The sequence below is a fragment of the Phaseolus vulgaris genome, chromosome 3, assembly GCF_000499845.2.
Source record: "Phaseolus vulgaris cultivar G19833 chromosome 3, P. vulgaris v2.0, whole genome shotgun sequence".
Classification (NCBI taxonomy): domain Eukaryota; kingdom Viridiplantae; phylum Streptophyta; class Magnoliopsida; order Fabales; family Fabaceae; genus Phaseolus; species Phaseolus vulgaris.
In genome coordinates, this window is record NC_023757.2 from 51,907,477 (window position 1) to 51,920,913 (window position 13,437).

The 13,437-nt window shown below is 26.7% G+C and overlaps 1 protein-coding gene across 1 annotated transcript; it reads left to right on the top strand.

The window, feature by feature from the left end:
• Positions 1-7,337: 7,337 nt before the first annotated feature.
• Positions 7,338-10,108, top strand: LOC137805995 (vegetative cell wall protein gp1-like). The gene is made up of 2 exons (XM_068605868.1): positions 7,338-8,528; positions 9,763-10,108. The coding sequence occupies exons 1-2, from the start codon at positions 7,350-7,352 to the stop codon at positions 9,841-9,843; spliced, it is 1,260 nt and encodes a 419-aa protein (XP_068461969.1). The 5' UTR covers positions 7,338-7,349; the 3' UTR covers positions 9,844-10,108.
• Positions 10,109-13,437: the final 3,329 nt, after the last annotated feature.

The window sequence follows — 13,437 nt, forward strand, 5'->3', positions numbered from 1 at the left end:
AAAAAACATATATGTTTTTCAGTTCTGATATATACAGTTACAAAATATGGAATCTAATAGTTGACTGCGTTACATATTCAACACTCTTTCTAGATGACGTATCAGTTAAATATACATATCAGATACCAACAATTGTATAAATATTTGTTGGATTTCTGATAATTCTAATACGTTTTAACACAATTTGAATTTTTATTATGACTATAAAAAAAATAACAAATTTTGAACCAGTATAAAAAGTATCTTTTTCTTTAAAACAAAACTTGAAGTCCGTGTATATACATGTTCGTATCAGCCTCCGTTTTCGTGTTTGTGCTAAATAGGTTACAATTCATATAATTTAAACAAAACAAAAATTAAAAATCCAATTTTTTTATCTACGGTTGCATGCAGTGACAAGCCAAGCAAGGAACCAGGAAGAGAGACTAACCAGGGTAAAGCATAAAAGGAATGAAGGAAGAAGAGAATATATATGTTATTTCTTGTTTTATTTGTTAGGAAAAGCAACGAATATCTCAGAATTTTGGTACTTAACGAAGCAACCCAAATGAAACATTGCAATAACTTCTTTTTTTATGCAGTAATTGAACACTTCACATATAAAAAAATCCAAAAAACTCATACTTTTAGTATTTATTTTTCTAAATGTGTTTTCTATTTAACATGATAACTGTAAAATTAAACTTTTAAAAAATACCTGTTAGTTTTATCTTATTAAGAAGGTTCTTTCAAGCGAAAATATATATGAATACAGTAAACATTTTTTTTTAAATCTATTTTTTCTAAAACTAAAATAGTTAATAACTTGTTTCTCTTGGTTTTCATAACCATAATAAAAAAAATATTAAATATATTTTTATGTACAATTAGAACGATTCATTATTAGTTTGTCTGTTGGGTAAGAAAAAATACTCATTTCAATTATTTCTTTACTGCTTAAAAATTATAAAATTTGAATTATAAATAAAAATTAATTTTACATAATAAAGTTAAAGAGACCAAAATATATTTAACTCTAACAAAATCATTCTTATTTTTCCTTTAAAAACATATGATGCACATCAATAAATATTCAGATTATTGGAAGTTCTATAACATTATTATAAGTTTGAAAATTACAATAACAAATTGTCTATGAAAAACTACACAATCACAAAAACAAAGAAATAACACTAAATAATACTATGATCCACAAAAATCTACTCCACTAAATAAGAATAACTACATTAATATTAAAACCATTGTACCTTAAGAAATTAACTAAAAAAAGTTAGGTAGACCAAGACCTTCCATTATTAATGTTGACCTAATATTGTTGATGTAAGAGTGATATTTATAGAAATGTTGATTCTATAATATCATAATTCTCTAGGACTTCTGAAAAATAATATTGTGGTCCTTCTATAATAGTGATAATAACTTTATTCTATAATAGTATATTATAGTGTCATGATGATGACATTGATTTGGATCAACATGTGATATAATAATACCTTCATTATGCTTTTAAAATCCACAACTTCTATCTATCAAATTATTTAAACTTTGGAATAAAATATTAATCACAAAATACGAGTTTCGTACGTTTCATTTACTAAGAAAGAAGACAAAAATCTTACTTCCAAAACATTAGAAAAGAAAATGAAATTGTTATAGTGATTAAATTAGAGATATTTTATATATTAAAAATTTGTTGATTTTTATATTAATTTTGTTACATAGTTTTTAAATTGGTATCTAATTAGCAACTAAGGTTTTTCTACCAAATTTAGAAACTAAATAATTGGTAGTTAAAATCTAGATTGCTAATTAGATATCAAATTAAAATCATTTAATAATAATATAAACTAATTTAAAAACTAATTTTTTCTACTTTTGAAAATGTCTCTAAAATTTAGTTTCTATTTCATATTTATTACTTCAATAAAAAGAGTAGAAAATTGAAGAAACAGTTACAACAATTAAAAATTATAGTGATTTAGAAAAGTTTAATTGCATTTACTCAAAAAATTATAAAAAATCACTATAAAATAAAATTATTAATAGATATTAAAATAATTAATTACTATATTAATTAAATTAAAAATTATTTTATAAATTAAAATCCACGAGTTTTATCTCTCAAATTAGACTTTGGAATAAAATATTAATAAAAAACGAATTTCGTACGTTTGATTTACTAAAAAAAAGACAAAAATCTTACTTCCAAGTCTAAGTCCAAATAATTTAATTAATTACTATATTAATTAAATTAAAAATTATTTTATAAATTAAGATCCACGAGTTCTATCCATCAAATTAAACTTTGGAATAAAATATTAATAAAAAATGAATTTTGTACGTTTCATTTACTAAAAAAAAAGACAAAAATCTTACTTTCAAGTCTAAGTCCAAATAATTTAATTAATTACTATATTAATTAAATTAAAAATTATTTTATAAATTAAAATCCACGAGTTCTATTCATCAAATTAAACTTTGGAATCAAATATTAATAAAAAAAGGGGTTTCGTACGTTTGATTTACTAAAAAAATACAAAAATCTTATTTCCAAGTCCAAGTATAAGAGTATTAATCATTGAAATGAGAAGAAAATTGAAGAATAACGGGTTACAGCAATTTTAATTATTATTGTAAAAAATCAGTAAATAATAATTAAATTTAAAAATGAAAAGTAATTAATTATTATGTTGATTAGATTATATATTAATTTAAAGACTAAAAATTTTTATATTTAAAAGAGTTTATATTATTAATAAAAAAATAAAATATTTTTTAAATTGTTATCTAAATTAATTATTAATATTTTAAATTTTAAATTAGTTTATAGAATATTAATAAATATTAATTCAAATATAAAATTGTAAGTAACTAGATATTAATTAATGTTTATATATCAAAATAAAAATTATTTTATAAATTTTTATTAATAATAAAAACTATTTTAAATATTAATAATTTCTTTTAGTTTAATTTAGTCAAATAATAATTAATTATTTTAATTTTTAAAATTATTTTTTTATTTAATGAGTTTCTTTTAATATTGAAAAAGTTTAAGTGCATAAATTAAGCGGAGAGTTAAATTACTTTTGGCAAGAAAAGAATTAAAAACTTTTGAATTGGTTGTTTTAAAATAAGCATCATCATGATTACATGAACAAAAAAGCTGGTCAAGATTCTTATCCATTACAATAGAATCATGAATTAGTATTTTAATGTTGTGCAGTACACAAAAATTAACCAAAACCAATGTTGCAGATACCAGCACATCTTTCAGAGGACCACTGTTATAGTGAGACAAAACATCATACACCACCATCTATATAATACTAAGAATCACCATTTTAGTTGCCAAAATCATCTCAAAAGATAGAGAGAGAAATAAACTCAAATGCACTGAAACAAAAAATCCTATGTACTTTCTGATTCTGCAACACTATATATTATTATTATTATTATTATTCCTTGTAAAATATATGTTTATTATAGGGAGATGATCTAGAGAACTATTGATGTCTTTTCCTTTTTTCTTTGGTCGGGTAGGTGACTGGGTGATGAGCTGAGATTCTTCTCGTTCTCCTACTTCTCCTTCGGCACTCGGTCTTGGGTGAACACCGGATGGTGGGTACCTGCGAAGGCACTCCAACACTCAAGTCAGTAAAGCGGGTGGTCAGCTCTTAGGTAGGTGAACAGTAATAAATGACATACCTTACTCCTTAGAATACGTGCTATTTATATTATTCTAATGGGCCTACCTTGTTGGACCCGTTTATCGAGGTGGATACCGGTTAAGGTTGCATTACCTAATTCTTAATGATAGATTAACTTCACTGATCTTGGTTTGAGCGTTAACTGTATTAGGGGTCGGCCGGCGGCCAAGTACCCATGGTATGTGTCGATCGTCCCGGCTAAGCCTCTTAAGGACACGGCCAAGTCTTCCAAGGTCTCGGCCAGACAGGCAGTCGGCCTCGTCATCTCGACCAAGTCTCTCAGGTCTCGGCCGACTTTCCTTTAATTTTGGTCAGGTTGATCAGGTCTCGGACAGGGTTAGCCTCGCGGATACCGGTACAATATATATGCACTTGGTATGTAGCTTTCTGCACCCTTCTGAAATCATGCAAGTTTATACTATTCATTTCATGTTTATATATAGAAAACAAAAAAAAAGATTTGAATTTGATTAGTCTGAGCTACTGCTATAGCAGTGTTGTGGGGTCTGAGATTTGTTTACTGGTTTTGGCTTGTTGTAGGATATTCTGAGAGAATATTATACAGAGAAAATGAGGAAAAAATGATGGTTTTTGTCATCATGGTTTTAAGATTTTGTGTTTATCCTTTTCAGCCTCATGTTTTTCACCAGAGATGGGAAAAGTGATCTCAACAACACCATTATCTGTTGAACTATTCTTCCTTATAGCAGAGTTGCAGATATTTTAAGAAGTGAAAGTTTGAGAAGAAGGAAAAAACAACAAGAGTGGTTGAACAAGAATAAGTGGTCCCATTGTTTGATTCCCAAGTTTGACAAAACCATTATAGACAATCGCATGATTTCAAAACCATACTCTTATTTGGAGTGGTTATTAAAGAGGATTTCATCAGAATTTTCATTACGTTGTATATCTCCATGTTTATATTTTATTCCATTAAATTATTATTTTTTGGTACTATAATATATATTAATATGAAATTGATTTTCGTTTTTATCTAAATTTTAGAATATTTAGATGTTTGGAATATAAAAATAATTGAAATATGTCATATTTTTTATGGGAAATGAATCAATGACCAAAATCAATTTGGTGTTATAGTTCAAGAAAAAAAATATTTAATCTTATTATATATATATATATATTTTGGAAACTCTATATCGGTTAGAGATTAAGACATTTCATAGTATATGAATGAGTGCAAATCTAATCTTATAATTTGATTTTATAAGGTTGACGATTTTGAGATTGAATTAGGCCTAAAGTCTACTTCTTAATATGATATCAAAAGTCATTTCGAACTTATCATAACGAGAATTTGTTGGACTTAGCAGGTCACCCGCTATCGGACCGTTATCGGACTATCTATAATATATAGTCTCACGCACGAGTTTGTAATTTCAGCATGAAAGGGTGTTAACAATTTCACATCAATTAGAGATTTTAACATTTTATAATATATAAGTGGGTGCAAACCTCACCTTATAAGTCAATTTTATGAGGTTAAGTTAGACTTAAAGTCCACTTCTATTACATCCTAAACCAATATTCTCTTAAAAAAAAATTGGATCATGGTAAAACGCCAATCGTTATTTTGTGAAAACGTTTATGCCTTTTGTTTAATTTTATATTATTTAATACATAGGAGCTTAAAATTTAAACTAAACTTTAAGCTACAATCTAAAAGTTCTTTTAAACAAAAATTGACTCATGAATGAATTGTGTAATCCATAAGTTAAAAATGAATTTTAAATTGTACAAAACTCTTTTAAATTGTACAATCAAAAACACTTTTAACTTAATGGATTGTACAATCAAAAAAACAAAATGAGAATTTGCGTATTTATGGAGTGCAAGACGAAAATATGGAGGTGGAAGAAGAAATAGCCCCTTTTGCTAGTTTGTTATGTGTAAAATAATAATTTTTCCTTTGTTAAATTTATTGGGCCGAAAACTCTTAATCATTGGTGGCCCAAAATTCATTTTTGTAATAATATTGAGGCTGAACATGGACGAAGATGACAGTGTGAAGATAATATACTTTTAACCCAAAAACAACTAAGTTCACCATCATGAAAATCTTGATTAAATTGAGTGATAATTAAACCATTAATGTTACCAAATTACTGGATTGTTGATATTAATATTTGTGTAGAAAATAATATTGTATCTAATAGTAGAATTATTTTAGAGATATAAAAATAATAATGATAATATCTTAGTACAATCTTGATATGAGATAATAATCGTTAAAGAAAATCAAATGGTGTTGTATGATTGAAACTGAATTTAACTTTATACATGAAGAAAATGTATTAGAGAAGACATGTCACTAAAAATAGCTAACTATGTTATTTGATTGAGATTAATTATTAGTAAATTCAATTAATAGTCACATCCGATTATCCAAAACACCTACAAATGTATAATTTAATTAAGAAAATAAGAATATTTAAAATAAATTAATTATATTATATATTGTAATAAGTTGATAATTATAAGACTCTTTCTAAAGCCTTTCACAACTATAAGTATTAACTAAAATTAAATTTTATAATTAAATTACTCTTCCTCCGTCCCAAATTACGCGATTTTAATATTTATAATTTGTTTAAAAGAAAATATTGTTCTATTAATTATTCTTTTCTTAAGTTTCCCTCACCTCAATCTTAATGAGCATCGTGTATTTATGAGAGAATGATTAAAGAAAATGTAATGTATGAGTATAATACTATTTATTAAAAATCTATAAAAAAAGTATATATTTATTGTTATTCTCAATCTATGCTTAAAAATCTTGAACAGTGAATAATTTGGAAAGAAGAACAATAAAGATATTTGCAATAGAAAAAGAGTCTAATAGATGTACCATCATTTTATCAATAAAAGTTTGATAATAAAAACAACTTGATATCTTAAAATATCTATCTAAAATAATTACATTTTTTTTTTCAAAAACAACATATTTAAAAAAAATACTTGGACATTATGCTTTTCTACTGGAACATGTATTCCTAAACTTTTAAAAAAAAAATACCAATAATAAAATGAACAAATTCCTTACATTTCTCTCCTATCTAATTTTGTTTTAAGGTGAGATAATTTTTAAAAAACATTAACAATTTGTTAAAATAAATACAGTAATATTTGGAATCATTTATTATATTTGAGGACAAAGTAGGATTTCAGACATATAACATCAATTAACGCATCCTTATATATTGTCTGCTTTAGAGATTAATGTTCTATTTTATCTCTAAAAAACGTAAGTTGGATATTGTCCGCTTTAGAGATTAATGTTCCGTTTTATTCTTTAAAACATAAATTAGAAAAAAAATCAGTATATAAATTATCATTAACCTTAACTCATTAGTTATATATATTGACGTTATCAAAACAATTACATTAAAAATTATTTCCAAATATGTTGAAGGGTCCTTAAAAGATAATTTTGTAGTGAGGAGAAAACATCAGCTTGGTATGTTGGTTCATCAGATATTAACAGAACATGAGACCTGGTACTAACATATAGGTCACATGTAGATATATGAAGGTAAAATTGTACCATAATTCATATACATGCACCATACCCTATAAATAATTAACAACCTAACTCTTTCTACCAAATCATATCCAACAACAATGGCTGCAATCTTCTGGGCACTTGCTTTGGCTACCCTTTGCTTCTCACTACCCTCAATAAGTGCCCAGCCACAACCATCAAAGTTCCCAACTGCACAATCCCCTTCTTCTGGGACACCATCAAGGAATCCACCATCTTCTCCCACTTCTTCTGCCAACAAACCACCACCAATTGTGGCATCTACACCTGCTACCTCAAAGAAACCACCACTGCCAGCAGCCACCTCTCCCTCTTCTACCAAACCACTACCTCCTGCAACTGCTGCTGCACCAGCAACTCCAAAATCTTCTGTTCCTGTTAAATCACCACTTCCTAAGGCTACATCTCCAACATCTGCTCCTGTCAAAACACCAGTTCCTAAGATTGCATCTCCAACATCATCTGTTCCTGTCAAAACACCAGTTCCTAAGATTGCATCTCCAACATCTGCTCCTGTCAAAACACCAGTTCCCAAGACTACATCTCCAACATCTTCTCCTGTCAAAACACCAGTTCCAAAAACTACATCTCCAACATCTGCTCCTGTCAAAACACCTGTTCCTAAGATTACATCTCCAACATCTTCTCCTGTCAAAACACCAGTTCCTAAGATCACATCTCCAACATCTGCTCCTGTCAAAACACCAGTTCCCAAGACTATATCTCCAACATCTGCTCCTGTTAAAACACCAGTTCCTAAGCCTACTTCTCCAAAATCTGCTCCTGTGAAATCACCAGTTCCTAAGCCTACTTCTCCAAAATCTGCTCCTGTGAAATCACCACTTCCCAGAGCTACATCTCCAACATCTGCTCCTGTGAAATCACCTCTTCCCAAGGTTACATCTCCAACATCTGCTCCTGTGAAATTGCCAGTTCCTAAGATTACATCTCCAACATCTGCTCCTGTTAAATCACCACTTCCAAAGGCTACATCTCCAACACTTGCTCCGGTGAAATTACCAGTTCCTGAGGCTACATCTCCAGCATTTGCTCCTGTTGAATCACCAGTTCCAGTGATTGCATTTCCAATATCTGATCCTGTTACATTCCCTGATCCCATAATAGTTACAACTCCAACATCTGCTCCACTCAAACTACCAACTCCCCGAGTTAAACCGTCATCTTCTCCACCAAAATTACCAGTTGCCAAGGTTTTACCACCACCGTCTGCTCCTTTCAAAGCACCACCTCCCATTGCGGTAATCCCTTCAACTTCAACTACACTATCCATTATCGTCTCACAAAGCTCATTACTTCAACACATTTTTTCATTATCCATTAATAATACCTTTCATTAAGAATAAATTGCACACATTTTGAAAATAAAAAGAAACTGTCAACTAACATAAGCCAAACATAGACAAAAAAAAAAACATTATGGCCTAAAACAATTCATGTTTTGTTTTACTTAAATATGCCATGAGTCTCTTAAATTTAAAATAAATTTGTTTTTGTTGGTTATTTTTTTTTTTATAGTTTCTTGTATAAAAAAAATAAACTTGTTTTAGTCTTTTTCTTCTTAATATCATACATTTTTTTATTTATGTGATTAGTGAATTACAAACATGATACTGAACTTCAATTTTGCTTTCTTCTATTGACAAAATTATATATTTGTTTTATTCTAAAACTATTCATTGTAAAGTCATTTAGGTAGAAGACATAGTACAAAGTACTAACATGGTTTTTTAAAAGTTAATTTAAAATACTAAAAAAAAAATTATCTTGATTCATATTCTTTTATTTCTTATGACCATCAAAATAGTTTCTTGATGAAGTAGATAGTAAGTTTGACCCATTCCTCTCCATTATTCTATATACAAATTTAATTTTTTCAACACAAACCAAAATTAAATCTGTGTGTTGGTTATGCTTCTTGAGGCTCAAAATTATTTCTTTTCAGTACAATGCGACTCGAACACTTATTTTAAATGGACGTATCTGTGTCGGACACACGTATCGGTGTCGACACTTGTATCGGTGTCGACACTTGTATCGGTGTCGACACTCGTACGACACTTGTAGGACACTTATCAGTGAAATGTTCAATTCAAAAAATATTTGTTGGATTTTTTAAAATTCTAACACGGTTCTAACACAATTTTAAAATGTATAAATACAATAATTTTTTAAAAACTCAAATTTATTATATAAATTTTTATTATGATTATAAAAATAAGAAACAAATTTTTTTAACCAATCATGAAAAATATATTCCTGCTCCCAAAAGAATCTGAAACATACTTTTGCACATAAATATTTATTTTTAATTTATATAATTCAAAATTATATAATATATAGATCCGTATTTCCGTATCCTACATTTTAAAAATTATACATATCTCCGTATCTGTATCCATATTTATGCTACATATAAGTTAACATGTAAGTTAACTATGTTTTTGACAGAATCTTTATGTTTTTTTTTTACAGAACCATGCAGCATTGCAAGGGAAAAAGATATGGTGGGGTACTGGACTAGCTATTTCCATTTTGCTATCTGTCACCATTTGACACTTGCAACAGCTGCTAGATAACATGAATTCACCCTAAATGACCATTGGGTTTTGCAAAAGTGGAAACATCTTTATTTATATATAACTCAAAAATGATAATTTATGCTCATATTGTTTATTTGTTCTTTGCTTAAAAATACTAATTAATGAAAAGACTTTCTGAATTATTCAGGAAATTCAGCAACTTCTGAGGGCATTATTTGTGTTTGACCAACAACTGTTATGTGATTATAAGTTAAAATTATTGGATTTCACACTGCAAAGGAGATCCACAGAGGAACTCTAGAAATATTCCATATATAATGTTATTATATTGCACCTCTTCACTATTTTACTAGTACAAGAAAATGCTATTTACTCACAGATAATTATCCTGGTTCTAACTAATTTAATATTATTGACAGATTTATTTCCAATCAAATAATAGTTAAAATGCATCATTGATAAAAAAAAAACTCAATAAATCAGTAAAAAAATTGGTACTTTCTAGCACGAGCATTTGCAAAAGTTTTCTTTTTTTTTTCTATGGTTTTTAGAAAATAAGAGAGTTGTTAAATATTAGCATTACTCTTGTTTCACTCAAACTTGTGTTAAGAGGAAAATTTTGTAAATGTAAATTTCGTGCATATATAACTTTGTATTATGTGGTGAGATGATTATTGATTTAGTCTTCACCGATCTAATTGAGATTTGAGTGGAAGCAAAAGAGGCTATTAAAAATAAAATTGGACTTTTTGTTTTGAGGGAAAAGTTAAACATTACTTAAAAAACTGTCATCCTTTTCCTACTTTTTAAACAAAGTTGTTTTAAATTTTTTGGCAATTTTTTTTTGGATGTTAAGTGTTAAGTATGTCATACCAATCCTAACACAATCCAACTCTTAGAAGAAAGTCTTCTTAGACTCCTCAAAAATCCAAAGATACTACTTTAACACAAATATTAACCACCTACAATTTCTTAAAAAACAAACAAAATCATAAGAATGTTAACACTTTTTTTTCATCTACCAAAAGCTGACAAAATGGATAGTTTGTTTACTTTGAATCTCCCATCACACCATTATACATGGACAAGCTATGAATAACACTAATAAAAAACATTATTTTACTAATAATATAATATGATAGTTGTTTTTTTTTTTATAGAGAGGGTCCTCCTCACAAATTTGTCTATCTACACTACAAGAAAATCATGAAATAGAAATCAATTTTTAGACACCAAAATAATTAGTTGCAATGGTAATTAAATTAGAGACCATTTTAGAAACCAAAACAAAAATTGGTTTCTAATTTAGTTTCTATTATTGTTAAATAGTTTTTAAATTGGTATCTAATTAGCAACCAAGGTTTTAGAGACCAAATTTAGAAACTAAACAATTGGTAGTCAAAACCTTTGTTGCTAATTAGATATCAATTTAGAAACTATTTAACAATAATAGAAACTAATTTATAAACTAATTTTTGTTTTAGTTTCTAAAATGGTCTCTAATTTAGTTATTATTGCAACTAGTTATTTTGGTTTCTAAAAATTGGTTTCTATTTGATGATTTTTTTGTAGTGCTAGTCTTTAATTCATGTCAAGTTTTTTTTTTGGATGATCTCATTGCTTCACTCCAAAACTACCATTTTAGGTTCAAGATGAGAGGGTTTTACTTGCAAAGAGTTTTTTAACATTCAAGTCAGTTTTGCTAGTTGAAAGTGATAAATATTATTAGAATATAATATTTATCTGTCTCAAGTCAACCTATTTATAGATTAATCACTACAAATATTATAATTAATCTTGTATTAGTTTTGACAATACGGTCAATTCATGAAGTTGATTTAAGATTAATGTTGTTGTTAATTATGTTGTCTCGTCTGTTTTTCAATGTCTTTAACATTACTTCCGAGACCATTTTAATTAATTCTATTATCATCGACTAGATTTATCAAAGTTATCTCAACTATCTAATTTAGTTATATAACTTCGTTCAAAGACCATATGATACAATAGTTATAATTAATTCGTCATAATAAATAAGACACTTTATATTAATTATAATTTAAACATAATAAATACTTACTATAATAGTTTTAATTCAACTCTTATATTAAATAAAGTCACTTCCTATTCATTAATATTTATTAATATTAAAATTGTTATAATGTAAAATAGAAGGTTTAAAAGTAGAAGTTGATGTTTTCTCTCTCTTGAAAATAACTTTTATTCTTATCGTGGATGAGTTATGATATCTAGAACATATCTTTATACAATTTAAAAAACATTAAAATACATTTTCAAAAAATAAAAGAAGATGACTTAAAGCAAATAATTCCTAATTTATTTTCATAAAATTATTATTTAGTTGTATAAAAGAAGAGGAGGTAAAAAACTCAATCCCTAATTTATTTTCAGAAAATAATTATTTTTGGCCTACTCTTAATAAAGTTTTTTCAAACAAGTAATTTATTTATTTTAAAAACAGATATTCTAAACATTTAATAGGTTATCTTACTAATTCCAAATCCAAGTCAATTGTCACATACTAATCAAATACGGTTTTTCTTAACATTAATCTCTTTAAATTCCATGGTAAATGAAATTGTGCCTTTCAAGTTTCAACCATTAATTTTCTTTCTGCACCTTTTCTCTAATCATTGATCAATATACAGTGTTAGGTTTAGTGGGATAGAGTGCAAGAATCAAATACTCTTATTTAATATAAGAAGAAGAAGAGGAGGAATTGTAACGTAATTTACAACTATCTTTCACTATGAGAATAAGTTCACTTTATTTAATATAGATTTGAGGAAAATGTTGTTGTTTAGATTAAGTAAATGAAAACGAGAGACAAAGAAAAATTTATAATAATCTTTTATATAAATAAAATATAAGAATAAAAATTTATTTTTATGATTAAAATTAAATTAAAATATAATTAAATTAAATTATTTTATAAGTAAAAGTTTATTATTGTTTTAATTGTATGTCAACTATAGTTATTTTTAATAAATTGATAAAGTAAAATATTAAATTAAATAAATTTCATATAAAAATGATCTGTTCTAATTATTTCTATATTATAAATATTTAAAAAATTTAAAATTTGAACAATCAATTTTGTGTTGTAATTAAATGAAAAAATATCTCAATCCTTAATTTTAATACAAAACTAAGCGTCATTTACGTAATTAGATTTTTCACAAGTAACAGTGATAGTTATTCTTAAAATCACGTTGTTTATTTTGAAAAATAATAATTCAGTCACGCTTTTAAACTTCAATTTAAATATATATATATATATATATATATATATATTTAAAAATATTATCTGACAAGAAAAGAAGGTAAAGAGAATGTTGCAGACAAATGTACGGCTATTCCGTTAATTTTAGAGTGATTTCAGGGGTTCGTTAAATACATAAAAAAAAAATATATTTAATATTTAGTTTTTGTTTAAATAATTACAAGAATTGAAGCATTTATTAAAATATTTGTGTATTAATAACACATATTTGTTAGATTTAAAATTTATGAAGTGAAGAAGAGTTATTGAATAAAGATTTGAAGTGGTATTGAATAAAAAAGAAAGAAAGCATTTGAAGTGGAG

Bases quoted from the DNA above. Each gene is read 5' to 3' on its own strand.
- LOC137805995 (XM_068605868.1), top strand. From the start codon at position 7,350: ATGGCTGCAATCTTCTGGGCACTTGCTTTGGCTACCCTTTGCTTCTCA. The intron at 8,529-9,762 runs GTAATCCCTTCA...TTTTTTTTACAG, and splicing joins AAGCACCACCTCCCATTGCG to AACCATGCAGCATTGCAAGG.